At 35.1% G+C, this 24,321-nt stretch overlaps 1 protein-coding gene across 1 annotated transcript; it reads right to left on the reverse strand.

The window, feature by feature from the left end:
• Window positions 1-6,391: 6,391 nt before the first annotated feature.
• On the reverse strand, window positions 6,392-7,069 carry LOC141660869 (uncharacterized protein At4g02000-like). The gene has a single exon (XM_074467852.1). The coding sequence runs from the start codon at window positions 7,067-7,069 to the stop codon at window positions 6,392-6,394; it is 678 nt and encodes a 225-aa protein (XP_074323953.1).
• Between the last annotated feature and the right edge of the window lie 17,252 nt (window positions 7,070-24,321).

Here is a 24,321-nt window from a genome sequence, read left to right on the forward strand (position 1 = left end):
CTCCATTTTTGGGTTTGAAAATCAAGAAATCATCGAGTACCATAAACAAAGCTTTCGGATTTTTAATATCATTGTCATCAAGGGTATTAGGAAGGTTAGTAGCTGGAAACGATAAACGATGTATCATCATCAATTATCTCTATGTTATTCCAAATACTAGTATTCAAAATAATAGTATCCGATGAAGATATTTCATCGGCTTCTTTTAATTAAGAAATTTTCTCGATTTCAGTTGTTGTCAATGCAATGCAAGGATGAAAATGACGATGGATTTCACGATGAAACTGATGCTCATTGGAAGCAGACATCTGCGATTTCAAAGGAAAAAGAAGAAGTTTAGAGTGGTCCCGAGCAAAAAGAAAAATAGGTGGTCGAATGTTTAAAGAATATTATGAAGATTGTTTACCTTTTTCAAATCTAAGAATACTGGCTGAATAATGGCAGAGAAGAAGAAAGACGATCGAGCTCTTTTTCCGAGAACTACCACATGGCGGTTTCTAAAACTCAGTATTATTGAAATAAAGCACCAAAGTGAAGAGATATATTATTTGAAGAGAGGTCAAATGGGGTCATGAGATTTTCATATGACAAAGAAAAATTATTTATTTTCTTGTTTGAAAAATAAATGATAAATTGACACGCACGAAGCTGGATCGCTAATGTACAGATTAGTATAGATACTTTAAGGGAATATAGGAAAATATGTTAAAAACGAGAGCATCTTAGAGAATTTGGTGTATAAAGGAAGAGAATTTGGTGTGCAAGGAATTTAGTGACCCACATTGACATTGAATTTAAATCAAATTCAATATTATTTCAAGACTTTGATACATGAAGTTCTTAAGGCATTGTTTTAATAACAATCATCATGGCCCGCAAGCATATCCAAGGTACCATATTTCTTTATATATTCATAAATTTCAATGTCCAAAGGCTATACCAATTGCTACCTATTCCCGCATCCAATGACTGCCCTGACTGTGTCAAACGATGACTGCGAATAAATAATATAAAAATCATTATATTTTATTTTTGTGTATCTAGAGGTTGTGATGATTACTGCGTTCAAAGATTTTTTTGCACTGAAAACTATGGCAATTATACTCGAATAAACAATCTTGTCAATCTTATAGATTCAAGGAGCTGACTGAAAATAAAAATAAAGTCTACTAAAATTTGAAGTGTTTATTAAAACTATTGAAGTGTTTATTAAAACTATCATCTTTAAAAAATACTGGGGACCTGTTGATACAATAATATATTTATTGGGTATTTGATGGATGGACCTATGGGCTTGTTTCTGAAAGACGAATTTATATGGACTTAATTGGACTGAATAAAGACATGTTGATATGTGTTTCCAAAAACTTCACCAGTTATCTATAAAAATGTTCAATCTGATCCAATAACCGAGAAATCCGAGCCAAATGCTCAAGACGGTGGAAAAATAGTATTACATCGAAAACTTAAATTTAGAAGGATCCGGATACATGAAAAATACTTGCCTCCAAAGTAATAGAGTATGGGCTTGGCCTAATTATAATCGAGATAGAAATACGTGAACTTGATTCCTATAAATACGGGTATGTAGGCACCTAGAGAGTGATCCAGAAATCATTATTGATTAATCTATTCTCAAGAACAGTTTCAAAAATCTCAAAACCCTAATTGTGTTTATTTATTTAGATCTTTAATCTTGTTATCTCTATCTGAATACCCAAATACAAATTCAATCTTGAAGCTTAGTTTTGACGAAAATCGGCTTGAACAATGGCCCGTAACAGCAGTGGTGCTCTCGTAAAGGTTGTTTGTTGCAGGAAGTGTAATATTGCCCCAGAGGTGACCGAGGTCATATGAATTTGGGAAGCTCTAAGCTGGATAAAGACACAAACATGGTTAAATGTGGGTATGGAAATATGATTTTAATTATTATTCAAGCCATATGATGTTCATATGTTTTTTGGGCATAAAATGAAAGCATTTTATTAAACTTTCAAATCATCATACAAAATAAAATTAAAGATTTGGTGGACATCCCCACCACTCCAATTACGAGAAGCTACTAAACTTGTGTGCCTCGCTATTTCATGAGCCACCTTATTCACATATCGTTTAACAAAATTCAACACCATATTATGTTGATTAAGTTGATGCATAAGAGCCTTGCAATCCTCTACCACTCTGCCTAAATACGATAACGTGAAATTAGAGCACCTGATTGCTTGGATGATTGCTAGACAGTCTGACTCCACTATCACATCCTTTCATTTCATATTCTTTATCCAACACAAAGCTTCTCTAATCCCCATTGCTTCTGTAAATTCTGGTTTTACTTGTCCTTGTCTGCAGATGGAGAAAGCTTCTATGCATGAACCCTATTTATCTCGAGCAATAAAAGAGAAACTGAATATGCATGATCTTGTAAAATATGCAGCATCAACATTGACCTTTAGCCTTCCTTCGTTTGGTTTTATCCATCATTCAGTGCCATCTGCTTGAGTCATGAACCCAAGAAAAGTATCAAATGACTTATCCTGAGCTTGCCTCTATTGCCTAAAAGTATGGATTGCTGGTTCTACAACTTGAACAAACTCCGCACTTCTTTGATTCTAGACGATTTGATTTTTGTTGCTCCAGATTGACCAACAAATTGATCCCGGGATTTGCATGTCCTTTTTATACATTTCGATAGCCCTCATGAACCACTGAGTAAAAATTGTACATCCCTGGGAGATAGAGTCGTACTTTGAATACTCCCAACAAGCTTTGGCTAGCTGACATTGAACCAGTGTGTGGAAAAATGACTCCGGCTCTGCATTGCATACTGGACACCATTCATTAACAGCTACTCTCCTCATAGATAATTAATCCTTTGTGGGTAGAATACCAGAAAGAGCTTGCCATATTAAGATTTTTATTTTTTGAGGCACTTTCAAATTGCAAAGCTTTTTCCACATATTTGAGGATTCATTATCATGTTCTTCCAGATTGTTTCTTGTAAGAAGTCCATATGCACTCTTGACCGAGTAAGTGCCTAGATTTTTACTACTCTGAAACCACATATCCTTATCAGTTTTATTTAACGGAATAGACAAAATCAAGCTTGTGTCTCTTTCATTAAAAATGTCGATGATCAAATCACGATCCCATTCACGAACACCTGTAACCATTAAAGAATTAACATTCATATTTTTCAATGCTTTATTAGATGTCTGAATATAAGGACTCTCCTTATTTGGTAGCCAAGGATTATCTTCAGTACTGATGTTTTCACCAGAAACCACTCTACGTATTGCTCTTCTTTTTATCAACACTTGAGCTTCGAGAATACTTCTCCAAGCATAGCTTGGATTGTTGCCTAAAGTAGCAGTTAAGAACGAGCAATTAGAGAAATAACGAGCTTTAGATATCCTGCTAACCAAGCTGTCCGGATTTAAAATGAAACGCCAGGCTTGTTTTCCCAGGAGTGCAATATTGAACTCATGAAGTTTTCAAAAACCCAGTCTGCCTTGGCTTTTTCTTTTACACATACGATCCCAGCTAAGCCACGAGATACACTTATTTTTCTTCTTGGACGTTCTCCACCAGAATCTCGACATGATGCTCTGCTTCTTCTTACACATTTGCTGTGGTATAAGAAAAATACCCATAACATAGTTTGAGAGAGATTAGACTACTGTTTTTAGTAGTATTTCCTTTCCACCACCTGACAAATAAGTTTTATCCCACCCCTGCACTCTATCTTTGAGACGATCCTTTACATAACCAAAAAAATTGATTTTTTTCCTCCCAATCATGTTTTGAAGTCCCAAATAAGATGCATTTTCTCCTGCTCCTCAATCTTCAGAATGTTGTATACGATATTTTTCTCTCTCGGTTGTGTATTCTTACTGAAGAATATGGATGATTTATCCACATTAATTCATTTCCCTAACGCACATTCAAAGATTTTCAGCATCTCGACAACCTGAAGAGCTGTTTCCGACTTTGCCTTAAAGAAAATATAGGTATCATCCACAAAGAAACGATGGGTAAGAAATGGTGCATCACGAGCAACTTTAACTCCTATTAACAGATTCCTTCTCTCAAAATTCCAAATTAATCCCGTAAGACCCTCAATATAAATTAAAAATAAGTATGAAGATAGTGGATTGCCTTGGCGTATACCTCTAGATGGAACAATCAAACCAAATTCCTTACCAGTATGGCATATCTGATATTTAGCGGACCTCACGCATTCCATGAATAAATTAACCATGTGATATGCCAAACCCATTTTTATCAACATCATCTCTGAAAACTTCCATTTCACGCGATCATAAGCCTTACTCATATCCACTTTTAAAGCCATCCACCTTGTTTTACCCATTGACTTCCTTTTCATATAGTGCATTATCTCATATGAAATCAATATATTATATGTAATGAAATGTCCAGGTATAAATGCGCTTTGAGTTTCAGAAATCATACCATTCAGAATCCTTTTGAATCTATTGGCCAACACTTTAGATGCAACTTTATACAACACGTTACAAAGAGATATGGGTCTCAGATCAGTCATTTTAATTGGATTTGGTTTCTTAGGAATCAGCACAATATTTGTATTCTTCATATTTTCTTTAAATTTTCCAGTGACAAAGAAATGTCTCAGAAACTGAAACACGTCATCCCCTACTATATGCCAGTATCTCTGATAAAAACCTGGGCTCATACCGTCTGGCCCAGGTGATTTATCGGGGTGCATACTAAATACAGCATTCTTGACCTCGATTTCCTCAATGTCCAGCATTAAGAACTCATTTTTTTCTTCTGTCACACTTCGAGAAACACATTGTATAATGCTTTCACAATTTTTATTTGATGCTGAAAAGAGATCTGTAAAATACTCGATCATTACCTCTTGAATACCATCATCCCATCCCACCATCTGCCTTGTTTTATCTTCCAAACTAGATATGTAATTCATTTTTCTTCTAGTCTTTGTCACTGCATGGAAATAGTTGCTATTTTGGTCCCCCTCGCGAAGCCAAAGCTGTTTGGAGCGCGGCTTCCAAAAAAATTCTTACTGAGAATACTCCTCCTCCAACTGTTTTGAAGCATCCTGATATAATTTTAATCGATCTATCATCCCTTCTCCCTTTCATTAATTTCATCATCTTTTTATACTGATTAATACGAGTTAAAGTTACCTATTATCTCCTTTCCCCAGCTTGATAAAATATCTGCACATAGAGCTATCTTTTCTTGAATCGACTTATGCTTGTACAAACTCCATGTTTCTTTAACAATCTGGAGACACATTGGATCCCTCAACCATGCATTTTTAAATTTGAATTTCTTACTATGCTATAGTTTTGTTATGACTTTAGGCTCGAAGAAAATTGGACAATGGTCTGAAGTCAAAACTTCCAGATTCGTTAACTTATCTCTAGAAAACTTTTGAATAAAATCACTCGATATTAATGCTCTATCCAACTGAATTTCCACCCACACTTCTTTACCATGGCCTCTCTCCCAAGTATATCTATACCCTTCTATCTGCATGTCATGTAAACCACACTCCTCCAATTTTGTGTGGAAACCTCTAAGCAGCCACTAAGGGTAAGGTCTTCCTCCTCACGTGTCATCATGACTAAGAATATTATTCATGTCCCCAATGATGCACCATGGGGTTGTGTCATTCTGATGGAGATTTCTAATGAGGTCCCAGGTTTTTTGACGTTTGGCCCGATTTGGTTCCACATAAAGACAAGTTAGACGATAGTCTTCCCGATCTTTTATTATCACCTGCACATCAATATAATTTCTACTAATAGAAGAGACAGTCACCTCGTTCATGTTTCTTTAGAATAGAGCTAATCCTCCACTCTATCCTTGAACTTTCACAGTAAAAGAGCCTTCAAAACCCAACTTGTTTCTTACGTACTCCACTCTGCCTTTTTTACAAAGAATTTCACTAAGAAAAATATAATTGGAATGCTTCTGGAGGTTTAACTCCAATAGGAATTGGAAGGCTCATGGGGTCCCAAGCCAACAAAAATTTCAACTAATAAGACTCATTGTTGAGGGGGGGACCCCTATTGTAGATCCCGCCACTTGCCCATTTTTGAATCCAAAGGCATAGTTGGATTTTTGTTAAAGTCTTGATCATATCATCTGTTATTATTCCGTATAGGTCCACTTCATACTGTTAATTCAGCCCAATAGAGGTTCTTCATTTTTTGTTTTCAATTACTGTAATTCCTTTATTTGCTCCTTCCAATTTGTTTTCCAGCTCTATCTTATCCTTTGTATTCAAAACATCAAAATTCCTGCCTATCTCTTTACTCCGAGAACTACTTCCATGATTAGCGCCCACCATATCTGGTTCCTGATTTTTAGGATCTAAATTTTATGCTGCCGTACTCTTCCCAACTCCTTCGGATGCAGCCGTGTTCCGGTCACCGACTTCTTCTCCTTCCCTTAACCACTTTGATCCTATATGATGGATTTTATGTCGTAATGGAGCTCTCATCCATGCTCCGTATGGTTTTGTAATCTCATATATAGCCATCTCAAACAAACGACTACCGAATTTTTCTGAATGCCCCATAATCCCACATATAAAACATAAAGTTCGTACATTCTCGTATTTGAAGTTGATCCAAAACCATTCTGCTCCTGATTGCCTAATCTTCATCTTTCTTTTTAGAGGTTGTGTCACGTCAATTGAAACTCTAACCCTCAGGTACTCCCACCATGTGCCTGTAAAATTCTTTGAGCATGATTCTACAAAAGAACCTATGTAATTCCCTATCTCCTTCGGTACTCGTTCTGACATAAAACCCACACGTAAGTCGTACACCTGCACCCACAATTCCAGTTTATTCAAGCTAATATTTCTCGGTACATCCCCCTCTTTCATACGAGAGATGATTAGCGCTTTCCTGTTGGAAGACCACGGGCTACCCTCCAGCACTCGTTTGATATCCAATTCGTGATAGAACTGAAATAGGTATAGATTTGGTTCGATTTCTCGTACATATACACCCTTTCCAGGTCGCCATAGTGCTGCAAATGTCTGTTTCATCGCTTCAAAATCTACCACTCCTTTTACTAAAAATGCCCTACTAAACATAGTTTTGCATCTATATTATTAGCTAAACCTGCACTGGCTTCTTCCTCTCTGATATCAAAAGTCAAACCTCCCTCTTCTTCGTCCTCCAGAGTGATGTTACTCATTGCTTCAACGATATTCTTATCCCATGACATTATTATTCCAGGGATTGAAATGAAAAATAATAAAGAATTTTGATAAAAGACAAGAACACATATAACTACGTACTTAAAACTAAATACTCACCATGTCAGATGACAAGATGCTGAGACTGAAATTGTTAATATTGTATAAGATCGATTTAAAAATTTTGTTGGACCTTTATTTTCTTTGGTGTCATAATTGACTTTGATGTGACAAAGATACAGTTCATATGTTAAGTTATCCTATCTTTGCAGAGTCATAAATGAATGCAAGAAATTTTAACCGATTTAAAGGATTAAAAAATGTCAATGGTATTTGTAAACTATCTCTGAACAAGGTACTCTTTGTTTAGGGAAATTTAATTATTCCATTGCTTCTTGTATAGTGGGAGAGTAATACCCACCTGGATCTCAATTATGTAAAGATGAATATTCAAAAAATTAATAGAATTTCTATTCTGTGGAAAGGAATGTAATCCGTATTGAACACATATTTTATGCTAATAATATTCTCCGTTATCATAATTAATTATATAGGTTTCATGCTTCCAAAGAATAAGCTTTTTTATCATTATATATTTGAAAAAAAAAATAAAACTTGATTAAGAGTTCCACAAACCAAATAAAATAAAACATGAAGTTGATAGTATAAAGTATTCGAATAATTTAAGTTTGAGTTTAACCCAATTAAACTCAATTATAAATTAATTAAATTTAAATATTTTATGAATTGAGTTCGAATAAGTGCTTACGCTTTCAAGTGGAATGAGATCGGAATAATTTTTATATTACAACCAAAAAGTTATTAATGCCTTCATTCTACTATTCAAAAAATAAAAATTAAAATTCCCACTGTTGGATTTTTATATGCCCTTTTATTGATGTTTTCTTTACGTCTTTTCATCATGTTTAATTATAATTACAAATTTTGGAAATCAGAATTAATCAGTTGAGATACGATTAGTGGCTCACCGGATCATTAATGAAAAGTAGAATGATTTATCGAATAGATCAAATATTTTTGACCTATTTATTGACAATTTATAGGAAATTTTTGAAAAGTCATCGAATTTTGATAACAGAGCCTTTAATTGTATTACATTATTTTTGAAAAATTTCATAGGCTACAAGAAAATTTTATAATTTCTTCAAAAAGTATTTCTAATTTTGAAATTTCTCAAAAACCTGAAAATAACACATAATTACCTTTTGTTTTCAAATAAAATTTGAATAAAATTAAGTTTAAATATTATATTGTATTTGTTTGGCGCGAATGTAATGGAGGCTACATAGAAGACCAAGGCAACGTAAATTTGTAATGCTAAATGAAAATGAGTGTGGTAGTGGTAGACTGTTTTCTTCTGATTGTAATTTGTAATGCATATAATATTCGCTTTTGAATTTGTTTTTGAAAATTGAGGGCACACAACTTGGATTTTAAATAATTTATTAAAATTTTAAAGTATTCAATTTATGTTTTTAAGAATCTTTCAAAATTTTGAAATATTGACTCAAAATTTTAAAAAATATTTTAAAATCTTGTGATATCCAATTAAGATTTGAAACAATTCTTAAAATCTCCTATTATTCAAAAAGTGATTTTTTTTTGGATTCTACAAAATGACGGATTTTCTAATATTTAATATCTTTTAAAATATTTCTAAATTTTATAAAATTTTAAATAACTAGGCATTTTTGCTCGCGCTACGCACACTTATTATCTGATATTTTAGCAATACAAAGAAATAATCACCCTTTTAATTAAATTATCGGACAATCAAAATCATATGGATGCACCTAAGATATCATCGTGATATGTAAGAAAAACTACAACCAATATTGTTTGATAAAACCTAAACATAAATGCAAGGATTCTCGACTTAAATATTGTGAACCAAATGTGGATTTAATTTTTATATGATTAGATATAAAGATATGATCCTAAAAAAGACCTTAAGAACAATAGCAAAACTTTGTTACATATTATAATGTATATGTCATCACGTATCTTGCTTAACATGTAGAGGTCATCGCATATCTTGCATCTTGCTCTTGTAATAAAAAAAATAGACAATTATGCATGAGAAAAGGTAGAACAATTTAAATACTCTCTTTGATATGCAGAGTTTGACGGAGGTGGCCATATTCCAAATGTTTAATAATGCCCAAGATGTAAAATCTTGGAGAAGGGTGTGTTGATGATCAATTAGAGGACCAACAACTGGCTAATATAATTTAGTTCAGTAAAATAATGAGGAGGGTACAGTGTGAAAATATTTTATCGTGTAGTGGTGCCTAATGGATGATGTTTGAAGTATAAAACGTTTGACGTTGGCACAAATTTTATCTTTTACTGTGTTGTCTACGAATGAAATGGAACATTGTAAGGTTTGGATAAAAGATGGTTTATTTGAGGACATCTTATTGTGAATATACAGCCTAAAGAAACAAATACGCTACTACGGAAATGCTTGCATGTAAACCCAATCATGTCATTGACATCAGAAAGATTAATCATCTACTTAATCACCATCGAATATATTGTACATAAAAAAACAGGTAATTATATTTTTTTATCTATTTTTGGGATGCCTGAACTTTTTAGTTTACCATGACATTGGGTTTTTCAAGTAGATAATAATTCGCAGGTGATAACGGAGGATGATTTTATTTGGCAATGCATGAACTGTTGGAAAATATTACCACTGTTAATGTTAATAAAAATTAACTTGGCAATGCAGCCGAGTAACGACTCTGATAAATTGAAGGTGCAGTGAGACAATATTGCATTATTTAGCTACTTCAATCTAGTACGCTACCTATGTCACATTAGGCCACAATTGTGTTCGTAAAACAGGGTAAACTTTTATTGAGATTAAGAAAATGTTAGATATATTTGATAATGTCATGTGTAATATGATTTGTGTTTAGTTTTCAGATCTTACCTAACAGGACAAATCAGTACTTAACTGGAAATCAGCACTTATACTGGACATAACTTAAGATATCAGAACTTAAGTTATCAGAAGATATTTATCAGGAGATAATATCAGGACTTAAGGTGACTTTCAGATAAGGCAGGCGGCTGATTGAAAGGAAAAAAGATCGAGACTAAGACAGAAAGAAATATGCATGAAGAAGGAATTCTATGAAGAATAGAATACTTGGAAAAAAAGATAACTAGTTGATATATACTAGGAAGCAGAATTATATTCGATATCAATTAGAACATTATCTTGTAATTGTGTAGTATATAAACACAGACATAGGGTTTACACTATAAGTGTTATCATTATCGAAGTTATTATTCTTTATAACCCTAGCAGCTCTCGTGATAATTTATTCATCACTGAGAGAGGACAGTTCCATATTGTAACAGAGTTTAATGTGTTGAAAAAAATCTATTTTCTGTTACTTGAGTTCTTATATTCGATTTGATTATAGTAAATACTGTATTCAACCCCCTTCTACAGTGTGTGTGACCTAAAAAGTAGTATCAGAGCAGATCTGTTAACACATATACAATTTAAGATCCATAAACAATCATGTCTGAAGAAGAAACTCCAACCAAGCCCACCAAAACTGAAGAACCTCCAAAAACCATAACCCATAGTCGATATGAGACTATAAGAGTTCCCATGTTGAAACCTTCTGAGTATTCCATATGGAAATTGAAGATGGCTATGTTTCTGGAAGCTACAGATCCAGAATATCTCGACAAGATTAATGAAGGACCACATATGCCAATCAAACTCTCTGTGGAAGTTGCAAGTCAGCCATCAAAGTCTGTACCAAAGGAGAAAAGTTATTACACTACTGAAGATATCTCATCAATTGCAAAGGATGCAAAAGTAAGACACTTGCTGCATAGTGCCATTGATAATGTCATGTCAAACAGGGTAATTCAATGCAAGACTGCAAAAGAGATATGGGATGCTTTGGAAATAAGGTGTCAGGGAACTGATTCTATCAAGAAGAACAGGAAGACTATACTCACTCAAGAGTATGAGCACTTTGACTCAAAGCCTGATGAGCCATTAACTGATTTATATGGCAGATTTGTCAAACTCTTGAATGATTTGTCACTAGTTGACAAAGTGTATAATATTGAAGATTCAAATCTTAAATTCCTGTTAGCTCTTCCTGAAAGATGGGATTTGAAGGCCACAATAATAAGAGACAACTATAATCTTGAGGAAATAACTCTTGATGAAATTTATGGGATGCTCAAGACTCATGAACTTGAGATGGAACAAAGAAGCAAGAGGAATGGAAGAAAGTCAAGGATAGTTGCTTTTGTGGATGAGGAGGAAAGTCCCAAAGTTGCTGCCTCAAAGAAAGGCAAGGGAAAGGCTCTCATCATAAAGTCTGATACTGAGTCATCAAATTCTGATAGTGATGATGACTCAGAAACTGAAAGTATACCTGAGATGGACCCTGATGAGGAGATGATGAAGCTGTGTGTGGCGCCCTCCAAACCCAGGTCAGAAAATTGGGGTCCACACACACACCTTATTAATAACCTGCTTGTAACAATGATAAAGATAATAATAATATGTAGTGACCCTACTTACCAACTACCACGGACCGCAACAGGTTAAAGTATGCACACAAGCCAAACACACCTACTTATATTACAAACGTTCAAATCCCAACTATTCCAAACTCAGAACTGAGTATTAAACATTATTACAAACTTTTACAAACTCAAATTATCCCAAAAGAAGCCTACTAGCTTAGCTCGATCAACCTGAACCCCTAGCTCTCGCGCTGGACTTGGGATCCTCGGTATCAACCGGTTCCTTTTTAACTGGAAAGAACATAAACAACATCGCACAAATGAGCTAACTAGCTCAGCAAGTCACAATGACAAAACTGAGAATAATGATCATCAGGTAAATATGGTTATGATATCAAGTGAATAATGGATTATGATTTAGAATTGGATATTATATTTTCATTTTAAAAACCAAGGTTAGGCTGCTGATCAGTCACGCACTGACCCCGAGCAAAGCACACAGCACTGCTCTAACTACTGGATCCAAGGCACACATTGGCCTAACTTGACCATTATATGGTCTGACCACGAATCTGGTCCATAATTTTTATAAAAACAATCCAATTCTAACATAATAACAGAATAAGCAGTAATAAACAATAAACAAGATCATTAACAACATTGGACGTTCAATAATGAAAATGGTTTCAATCTGTGTAAAGATCAATATGGCGTTTCCAAAGCTTGGCTGTTAGGTAATGAGAGAATTGGATAACAAAGGAATCAACATTTCAGGGTTCCAAAAATTTGGTCTTTCAAAGCATAAGATACAATGGTTTGAATGTGTAAGCAATTTGGTTCAGTGTTTAATATTTAGTTTGTATGTATTTGTGGAGTAGTATAGTATATTTAAGGTTCGTATTTGGGTATACAACAATCAATGGTCTAGAAAGAATCAGGTTCACGGCTCAAGATCAATAACTGGAATCCAGGTTTAGGGTTCAGTGCTTCAAAGCACTTGCAATGTAAAACAACAATATCAATCAATACAATATCTCGAGAAAGTTCAGAACACTTGCCTGATACTAGCTTATTACACTGCACTTGCTCTCAATCACCACTGTCTTACTCCTGGACTATTTGTTTCCCTTTCCTACGCCTTGCCTCTTCTTGATTTCTGCAGTGATTTGGAACACAGAATCTGATAGAACACCTCAAGACCTTTGGATTGAGTACTCGAGCTTTGAAGACAGAGATCAATAACACATTCGTTTTGCTGTTTGATTCTTGGAAGATTATATGAATATAAGGTTTTTCTCTGGAAAATTATATAATTAACTGTGTGCAAATGATTTTGATACGAAATAAAATACGGTAAAGGCTATTTATAATTACGGAAAATTAGTATCCTGTTGGATCATTCCGGATATAAAACGGTACGTTTATTTATAAAGACTGATCCAAACGGTATCGGTTTTCGGGATAATTATCCAAATCAGTACAATTTGTACTGCGGTCTTGGTCTCAGCGTCTGGTTACACGTACTACGAGGTGATAATTGGGATAGTTTAATAAAAAGCTCCCGTTTATCGAAAATATGAGTTTTATTGATTTATCGAAACGAATATTGTATCGAAAATGTTGCGCCGGGACCCGCGCAGGATAAACCGTACACCGGATCGAAAAAGCCGAAACATGGAATATGCTCAGAATATTACAATTTGGTTAGGAAGGAGTTCTCGGAAGGGTTTCGGGTTCCAAAAACGTAACAACGGATGATGTCGGTTGGTTCCCGTTTTTATAAAATAGATTTTAAATACCCGGAAAAAGATTTTATAAATTTCATATGATCCTTATAAATTCATAATTCAACATAAAAATAATTAGGAAGATATGACAATTATCTATATTTTATTTTGGACATATAAAAATTAAAATACTCAATTAATAATATTTTTAAACATCCAAACACACTTAACAATTAATTCATAGAATAGATACTGAATACATATATTAATTATTTATTAGCAAAAATAATTACACGATATATCCCGGATATTACATCCTTCCCCCCTTAAAAGGATTCTGTCCTCAGAGTCTCCTAAGAAAACAAATGAGGGTACTTTTCTCTCATATCACTTTCCAACTCCCAGGTTGACTCTTCAACCTTTGGGTTTCTCCATAACACTCTTACTATCTTCACCACTTTATTTCTCAATACCTTTCCTCTTTTCTCTAAAATTTCTATCGGACTCTCTACATATGACAAATCTGCCTGAAGCTCTATTGGCTTATATTCTATTACATGCCTGGAGTCTGGATTATATTTCTTAAGCATTGATACGTGAAAAACATTATGAATGTGCTCCATGTGCGGAGGTAATGCCAATTCGTAAGTGTAATAACCCCAATTTTTGGGAAATTTTTGAAACCCTTATGAATAGTGTTTTTGCTGAATGAGAAAACTTTTCATGCCACACTATGTAGGGGTTCTGATATGGATATTCTGAGATTTTATTAGTACTTTATATGGGATATAAGTGTATGTAAAGATCGTCAGAATCCAAATCCGAACACTTTGATTTTTCCCGGAAATACACTAGATACGGAAAGATTTGAGAAAAAGGTAACATGATAAAAAGGATTTAAATTAAAGGATTATAGGAGAGGATCATAAAAGGAATATAATATATTGAGAAAGGTTAAGGGAACCTAAGTAATAAGATCCCGGGTATGATCCCTCAAACGATAAACGAAAATGAAAGTTAAGCGAACCGTATAACAAATCAGCGGTCATTAGGCAAACGATTAGGAAGTTAATCAAGGGGATTAGTGGGGATGATGTCATCCAACCAATAGAAAGAGGACAAGGAGGGGAGGATGACATCATGAGGATGACACAAGCATGACATGGGAAGGAAGGAGATGCGGTGGCTTTTTAACCACACAAAATCAAGGGCAACTAGGTAATTTACTAAAACAAACACAAAAATCAAACCAACCAAGCCAAGCAAATCATTTTTCATCAAAATCAAAAAGAAACCAAGGCATTGTTCTTCATGCTCTCGGCCAAAACAGAACCAGAACACTAAAACTGCTGTATCTCCTTCATTTCTCACTCAAATATTGTGTTCTATAGCTCATTGGAAAGGTATTGAGATGGCCTACAACTCTTGTTCACAAGTCTCGTCCAAATAATCATGGTAAGACCCTCATTTTTACAGTTCTTTAAATCGGACTTTTAGAAACTTCAAAGCCTAACTTTGTGTTCTTGATTTCTTTGGAAAGATCAAGCTTGTAGGAGGCTCCCTAAGGCTTCCTAGCAACTTAACACCTCCCAAGGAAGGTATAAACTTCAAACCCTAGCCTTTACTTTATTTGTTAGTAAGTTTAATGGTTGGTGTTGTGAAATGAGAAGCATGGATTGTGATTATTAGTAGTTTGGTTTGATTTGGAAGTGTTTTGGTAATTGAAGCTTGATTATAGTTCATAGGTCTTGATTGTGGTTGTTTGAGTTGAAAAACTTGGAGATTATGGACTGATGTGGTATGGTTTAGGTGAAGTTTTGTTGTATTGATGGTTATGAGTTGGTTGGTGGTTAATTGGAGTAGTTTAAACATTGGTAATCGCGTAAACATAGCCGTCGTAACGTCCGATTTTCTTTGGACTGTTTTTGTGCATAACATTAGGACCCGAGAACCCCCTGCTAGATTATGACCACTTCCATGTTTAGATAGCTCATGTTACGAGCTTCGTTTTGATATGTAGTTCGTTCGATTCCGATGCACGGTTTAGGAGAAATGACCGTTTCAAGTAACGGCGTTTCGCGAACGAAACTTTTCCCCTCGCCTTACTTTGAAATATAGGTTAAAGACCAAAAAGGGTTAATTAATGTATGAAACATTTATGGTAAGTGTGTTAGGCAGTTGGTAAGACACTCGCGAAGGAATCGCCTTAAAACTCGTAAAGGTTAAATTATTAAAAATGGTGGAGCCGAGGGTACTCGAGTGACTTAAGAGAATCAGTAAGCGCAAAACAAGCGTTAGAGTCTAAGTTAGTTAAAGTATAGATTTACAAGTGACTTTGGTTTAATTCCAACTTACTTGTTGTTTATAGGTTACCAGACTCGTCCCGAGCCATTCGTAACCCCCAGTCGCTCAGGCAAGTTTTCTACCCGTTATACTGTTGTGGTGATGTATATGTGTATATGCATGATCTTGCGATAAATGCATATTTGTTATTAGCAAATTCTTGCGATATATTGTAGCATGTGATATGGTATATATGCATGCCTGATTTATATTCTTGGTTTATATATATGTTGGTTCAATTGCTTATAGTTGCATAATACCTATGCTAGAGATAAGCGGTATTTGAGTTTACCCTTAGTATAGGGGATAAAAGGTGAACATATTTCTAAACCAGGAGGCGAGGCTCCCGAGTATAATATATATTTATATATATATATTGATGAGTAAAGTTCTATGGAGTCCACCTTTAATTGGAGTCCTCGGAGTCCATATATGTTCTGCAAGTAAAATATAGCTTAAAATATTGCAAAACATATTATTTTTCGACAAACATCACTATTCTATCAAAAATCTTGTAGATTGCATACATTTTACAAGCAGAACATTGCAAAAATATATATTCTACAAAACATGTTTAGTTTGCAGAACATAAATGTTCATGTTGCAGAACATATTGCAGAACATACATATTGTACCGTAAATATATGAGATTTGCATGATTTTGTTGAAGTTATGCTATTTGTGTAACATGTTTTGCAAAATAACACGTTTTACAATATATTTTATTTGCAGAACGTAGATGGACTCCGAGGACTCCGATAAAAAGGTGGACTCCATAGAACTCACCCCATATATTGATCTAGTTTTTAAAACTATTAATCGAATAAGGTTTATTCGATAACTTTATTTTATTTAATGAATATTATTACGAATATTCATTCGAGGACTTATGACTCCTTTTATTTTATTATTTGAATATTATTCAAATATTCATTCGAGGACTTATGACTCCTTTTATTTTATTATTTGAATATTATTTGAATATTCATTCGAGGGCTTATGACTCTTTTATATCATTTATTGAATATTATTTGAATATTCATTCGAGGGCTTATGACTCAGTTTATATTATTTAATGAATATTATTTGAATATTCATTTGAGGATCTATGACTCCAATTATTTGCTGAGATATATTCTGTATTTTATTAAAGAATAATGTTTCGATAATCAAACTTATTTTCGATTATTCAAATAAAGATAGTACTTTCATATAAGTATATCTTTGGTTATTTAATACTCATTTCAAGTATAAGTCTTACAACTTCCACTTCAATTATTTGTATAAAGATTATTCTTTATGGGAATATTATTTAAATAATAATATTCAGACATTTTCTAAATATATTGGGACTGATTTACTTCATTAAATCAACATTACTCCAAACACTCTTTAAAGTATTTTCGAGTCTTCAAAATGATTTTTAAAAGTTAGAGCGGATCCCAAAACTCATTTTTATATTTAAGATCTTCCTTTTAAAGGGGATTTAAATACTCGTTCAAAACCTGAGGGATCCGGCTCTATGGTGTATTTTATATTCGCAACAAGGTTGCTGTTTTGATAAATGAATTGATTACTTGCCCAATGTTCGGGAAGTAAGCCCATCTAATTGAGTTGGCATAAGCGACAGGCCGGGGTACGGTCTATCAAAGTGTAAGTGGCTGGGTGGCAGTCCATCAACGCGTGAGTGGCCGGGTAACGGTCTAGCGCGAGGTCCTAATGTGGCCAGGATGATGACCGGTGAGGAATTCATCCATCTACAGTAGAAAAGGTTACTTATTGGTATCTTTGCCTGATCAGCAAGATATCTGGTTTATGCCAAAATTCTTTTCCTTTCCAAAATTCATTGGATATTATAACTCTGTTCATACTTTACATGACAGAGATTTTCAGGAAATGTATGAGATATATATATATATATATATGGATATATATATCAGGACTTAATGAAGTATCTCGTAACTTCATTATTTATAATGATATTTCAAAGATTGAATCTATTCAAGTCTTATCTTGTAGTCTCATCTGGGTGATGAACTTTGAAACTGATTATAACTTGAACGGTGGTAGTTCAAGTAGTATGTGGATATAAAGTATATTAGAGTATCTTGTAACTTCATTTTTTTTAAAACTTATATCTAGTAAATGATTATCTTATGCATGACAAAGATTTTCAGAAAAACGTTGAGACAAGGTTAGATATATGAGATCACCTTGCAACGGTATTTTTATACAGTTATACACTGGAACTCTGTGTGTATTATGCATGGAAGAGGACTTCCAATATTTTGAAAAGTATATATGTATATATACTGAATATTTTGCGACTTCATCGCATTAAGATATCAAACTTGGTTCATTTCTTTTGACCGAGACTTTCATGAGTACTATGAGAAGGCTCATATACTATTAATCATTATACATATTATTTTGGTGGGCTTGCTGCTCACCCTTGCTTTCTTCTTTCATCACACAACAACAGATAGAAAAGATGAACAGAACCAAGCTCCCGATTCGCAAGCGATTAGGAGACGTTTCGCAGTTTTCTAGAAGCATTGATGCCGCCGTAGCTGAGGTAGGAACTACCAATAGGCTAGGCTTTCAACTTTTGATGTACCAGATTTATTTATATTTATGAATTGTAATAATGGCAAAGAAATGTAAATTTATTCAGAAAACCTTTTAAGGTGTATTGGCAGATAATTGTGGAATAAAATGACTTGTGGTTATTTTTGGATGTTCATCTCTGAGACTATAACGTGTGGTGTGTGTGTTTATTGTGGGGTCACAGTACAGAGTAGTTGAGTAATTATTAAGATTGGGTGTTATTAAGGGAAATGGAACTCGTAACGACCCGGATCCCCGACCCCGGATCTGGGGGTGTTACAGAAATGGTATCAGAGCTAAGCGTTATAAACCTCAGAGATGATGGGACGTTAAGATAATAAGTTCACTAAGATAATAAGAACTCTTGCCAAGTTCATAGTCGGACTACCTAACGTAGTACTGACAGTTAAAACCCTTATGGGAACCCTTATAAATGTAGCGATAGAAGCGTAGTTCGTTATCGTATATGGTAGCAGGACTCCGAACCCTGAAGTTGAGGAACATCAACGCGATGATGTTTTATTACTAATTGGAGATCAGATTGTGGATCCAATAGAGCGTCCTAACGCAGGACCGGATGATGTTGATATTGAGGATGTAGCGGTTGAGGATGTTGTCCTAGAAGGGATAGTTGCTGAGGAGGATCCCATGGAGGATCCTGACGAGATTGGATAAAGGACCACTGATGAATTGATGACCCTGGTTGGGTCGACTACCAGAGGTAGGATTGGCCGGTCACTACCAGAGGTTCGTTCAAGTTTGTAAAGATAGTAGCCCCTTTAACGTGGCTTACTCATAAGACTGAGAAGTTCGAATAGACAGAGAAATGCGAGAACAGCTTTTAAGAACTGAAGCAAAGGTTGGTGACGGCCCCTATGTTGGCGTTGCCGGATGGAAAAAGGAGATTTTGTGATTTGTAAGTGACGCTTCGCATAAGGAATTAGGGTGCTTCTTAGCACAGCAAGATAATCGCGTCTGCGTCAAGACAATTAAGGTAATATGAAATTCGATATCCCCGCCCATGAGCTTAGGCTCGTGGCAATAGTTTTACCCTAAAGATTGGAGGCACTACTTGTATGGAGAGAAGTGCGAGAATTACCTAAGCCATAAGTGCTCTAGTACATTCTTACGTAGAAAGAGCTCAACATACGCCAGAGGAGGCGGTTAGAGCTAATCAAGAATTATGATTGGGAGATTCTTTATCATTTGGGGAAAGCCAATGTGGTGGCTGATGCCATTAGTAAAAAGGAGAGACTCAAGATGATAATGTCTTTGGGAGAGTTGATAAGAGATTTTGAGAAAATGGAAATAGTAGTGAAGGTAATCGGAGCCGGTACCGAAAAGCTGTTTGAGATTGCAATAGAGACCGAATTATTGGAAAAGAGCCTATTGTGCCAGAAAAAGGTGATGAATGAAGGCAGAGAGCCAACAAATAAATATGAGATTAATACTGAGAAAGATGATAAGGGAATAATGAGGTATTCCTATAGAATTTGGGTTCTGAAAGTTCAAGAGCTTAAGGATGAGAACTTAGATGAGAGCCATAGTTTGAGGAATAGGATTTAGGGCAAACCCAGAGTGTGATAGTCAGGGAGGTTGCCATCAAGAAAGAAAGAACCCATAACATAATAGAGTGGAAAACAAGGTTTTTAATGTATAAGATAACCCCGATTATGGGAGAAGGTTGAAACATTTCATACTAAGGAAACAGAAAGTCGAGTAAGGAAAGGAGACCCGAGACGGTACTCCTATATGGCAATTTATGGACCTGTCTAGACAGAACTTAGACTATTATCCCCAAGCACCACCCTGAGGGGACAATGCGGCAGGAAATTCTTTCATGACCTTTAAATCATTAAGCTCTCAGAGTTCCAAGGAACAGGTTGACCTAGTCGAGGCAAGAGCCTGGCTAAAGGAAATATAGGAATCATTTGAGATTCTAAATGATTGACGAATCACAAAAGACTGTTTTTATCACTCACCCTCCTAAGAGAGAGACCACCTGCTGGTGAAAGGCCAAGGAAGGCACGGAGCAAGAGATTATAATAAACTGATTTAAGTCCAGTTAATTGTTTTCGGGAAAGTAATTCCCAAAGATAAGGAGATAGCGTAAAAGCTTTAGAGTCAGAACAAAGGCAGACGAGGATAAATTATGAATCTAAGTTGTAAAAGTTGTCAAGATTCGTTCTGAGGACACGAATCCAGAATGACGGGATGTTTGAAATCAATGCTTATGTTGTGTTAGTTCATGAAATAATGATAAGGAAGTTGGGTATGAGGAAACCCTAAAGACTCGTAGTAATAGAAATAGAAAAGTAAGTAATCGTCAGGATGAGGGTGATTCACCATGAGTTAAAATTGATCGTTGAGGGCATAAGAGATACATATATATTATCCCCTGTAAGTTGGGAGGATTCGAAGAAACCTTGAGATAGTTCGAAGGATAAATAATGAGACGCGGATAGACTGAGGAGACAAGAAAGTAAGAAATTAAGAAAATTGGATGAAGGAAGTGACCTTCAAGAATGTGAAGTGTAAGACCGGTGGCTTGATACCCAGGAAGGGAGACGCCAGGTATGAAAGATATCCCAACATTGAGATGACTGTTGAGATAAACAACAAAAGTAAATAAGGATTTATTAAGAAGAAGTTCACGTTGAACACGACCAATATCTTCCAGATCATCCATGTGATCATTACCAAATCAGGAAAGAAAAGCGGATAACCATTTTTATCTTTTGGAGGCCATGTGGATTGACCTTAACTTGAATAAGGATGCTATTGTGAAATTTGGTATAGACTATCGAGGTGGAAATGATTGAATAAGATACCCTTATCAGGGATATATGACTTTATTTATCCATGGAAGGATGCTTGTACCTTTTTAAAGGTGGAATTAAGGATAGAACATCGGTAACTTAAAACGAATCCTAGGGGAATGCATAAAGGTTGGCATTTCACCCTTAATAGGGATAGTATGAGTTTTGACAGTATGAATTGGAAAGGATTAAGGTAATAATAACCTTTAAGGATTAGTGGAGAAATTTTTCAGAAGTATATAGACAATGGTTCTAGTATCAGTAAATGGTATTTTGATATGCCCTGTATATAGGGAATACAGGAGGAACGATTGAAGGATAACCTTAGAGGTTTTACAAGGAGAAAGGAAATATTCGAAATTCTCAAGAATAAAAATGTTGATAAAGGAAATATGACATAATTATAATGATGCCAAGTGGGGCACGTGTTAAACCACGAGAAAGTATGGATCGAATCCAGTAAAGGTCGAAATTATTCAGGGCAATTAAGACTTAAGATAAAAGATGTTCTAAGTATGATTGAGAGTCAGTCGTGACAGTGATTAACCTCTAAAGACTGAGGCAATAACTTATGGAAAAATGGTGATATTTTTTTTTACTCATCAGATTTTAAGGAATACATCTTCACAAAAGCAGTGATTGAAATATGGTAGAAAATTTATTTGGAGGTGGTTAAAATGACATTGACTATAAGCAAATTTTAATATCAGGAAAGGCCAAAGAGGTGGCCGACACTTTAAAGGTAAGAGGATAATTATAGGCGCTTGTGCCAGAGGAATACAGTGATGATGGTTAAAACTGTGAAGGTTGTATTATGGTTTGGAAGATTGACATTCCTTCTGATGACTGTGCAATACCCAACCGTAATAGTAGTTGGTAAAAGTTTAATTCGTGTAATCGCCATGAACGGGCTATCTATCTTAGGAGGTCCTATCTTGGGATAAGCCAGGACCATGTTTCCAAAAGGACTAGACGAACCTTTGAGTTAAGTCTTCTATTTAAGGCATATGATTAAGAATGGTATTAACCTGCTATCGTTGCTTTGATTGAAACTCTTCTGCAATTTTATCTGCTTCACGTCATGAATGTACGTCAGGATCAGGAGTGTTCTTCATGAATCAAGAACGGTGATCATGTTACCTCCTTAGAAGAATTCGATATGATATGAATGGACTCCGAATGGTTAGCTATTAAAACTTCATGGAAAACGAATGACTACAGTAGGTCAACGGTGGGCCATAGTAATGTAGGAATGATTCTGAGAGTAATGAGCTGATTACTTACAACCGTGAGAGTTGTATTGGAATGGATGTTGAGAGTAAGTACCACTAATCGGGTCGTGGTGGTGTATAAGTTATCATTGATAGACTAATTAAGTCAATTATCTACCTATGATATATTTATTCCTTCTTATCGATAAAGAGTAGTATTACCCATACGAAGAAGGTTGCGGTATAGAAATGGATTCTAGTAAAGATGAGGTCTAGAATGAGATCCCAGATTCGATTTTCGATATCGAGGGAGTTTCAAAGGTGATTGTGTATAAGCTCGAGGAAGAGCATGGGTCCATAGAATGATGGACGGAATAGAAATATTTAGGCATGGGAAATACGATGCTATAATACTTGATGCTGATATAAATACATCTATGTTTTGTTCTCCTATGACAAACCTCTATAATTCAGAGGTAGGTTCCAAGCCAGATATTTTGTGGCAGTATATATATATATATATATTTTTTTTTATATATATACAATTCTCTTCAGTTCGTTCTTTTCTCTTCTTTTCATTTCATGTAATCTGAGAAGAACAACCCTTCCAGAAGGGGAGGTATTGCCGAATGACTATCTATCTGTGTGATAGAAGCCTAGTAGGATACCATCTATTGTTTAATTGCTTGTCAAGTACTAAAGGCTGGCCACCTTCTGTACTAACTATGCAATATAACAAGTGTTCATGATCATAGTGATCTCTCAACAAATTCCTTTACTTCTATTTGATTGATCAAATTTTGGAAAATAGAAACAACTGAAAAAGGAGTAATAAAGTAGTGGTAGTATGCGGAATGGAAACACATTCGTGATACTAAGGTTGTCGTGGTCATTAAAAGGTTATAGAACGCTAACGAGCAAAAGTATAACTAGTATAATATTAGGAACGGAAGGTTGTAGCGATTACGAACTAGAAAAGAATGGGTATTGAGAAGCAAAAGCTCTAATGCTAAACGCTATAATGAGAGTATGTGCAATAGACTTGAAAGAATTTGGAATGATCACTTAACGCGGATTTAGTTATATCACGACAATAGATCATATGTCATTATCGAGGTGTCACCTTATGAGATCCTTGAGGGAAGATAATGTCGATCTCCCTTATGTTAGGATGAAGTTGTAGAGCGCAAGATGCTCGGACCCGCAGTAGTCCAAAGGACCAGGGATATAATAGATCTAATCAGAGGACGGCTGGTAGTAACCCAAGATGGACATAAGAGGTATGCTGATTTAACTCAAAAAACGACAAAGAGTATGAAATAGGGGGCCTAGTAATGTTATAGGTATCCCCTTGGAAACCCTTGAAAAGGATTGATGAGGTTCAGAAAGAAAGAAAAGCTAAGTCTACAATTTGTTGGACCCTTGGATATATTAAGATGTTTGGGAAGTTAGCATAGGAGCTAGCCCTACCCCAGAACCTGTAGCAAGTTCATAACGTGTTCCACGTATCAATGTTAAGGAAGTGTAATTCGAATGCCAGACAAATAGGGGCATATGAGCGCATAGACATGCAACCAGACGTAACCTATATGGAGCAACCAGGAAGGGTATAGAGTAAAAAGGAACGAGTACTTAGGAGAAGGGTTATCAAACTAGTAAGAGTTTGATGGTAGAACCACAATGTGGGAAAATTTACTCGAGAGTTAGAAAGTGCAATGCTAAGAGAGTATCCCTATTCACTTTCTATCTGATTCCGGGACGGAATCCTTTTAAGGAGGGGAGACTGTAATAACCCCAATTTTTGGGAAATTTTTGAAACCCTTATGAATAGTGTTTTTGCTGAATGAGAAAACTTT

This window comes from Apium graveolens, chromosome 5 (assembly GCF_009905375.1).
Source record: "Apium graveolens cultivar Ventura chromosome 5, ASM990537v1, whole genome shotgun sequence".
In the NCBI taxonomy this organism is placed as follows: Eukaryota; Viridiplantae; Streptophyta; class Magnoliopsida; order Apiales; family Apiaceae; genus Apium; species Apium graveolens.

What these genes read in the sequence shown, in the direction of transcription:
- LOC141660869 (XM_074467852.1), bottom strand. Translation starts at nt 7,069, where the DNA reads ATGAAACAGACATTTGCAGCACTATGGCGACCTGGAAAGGGTGTATAT.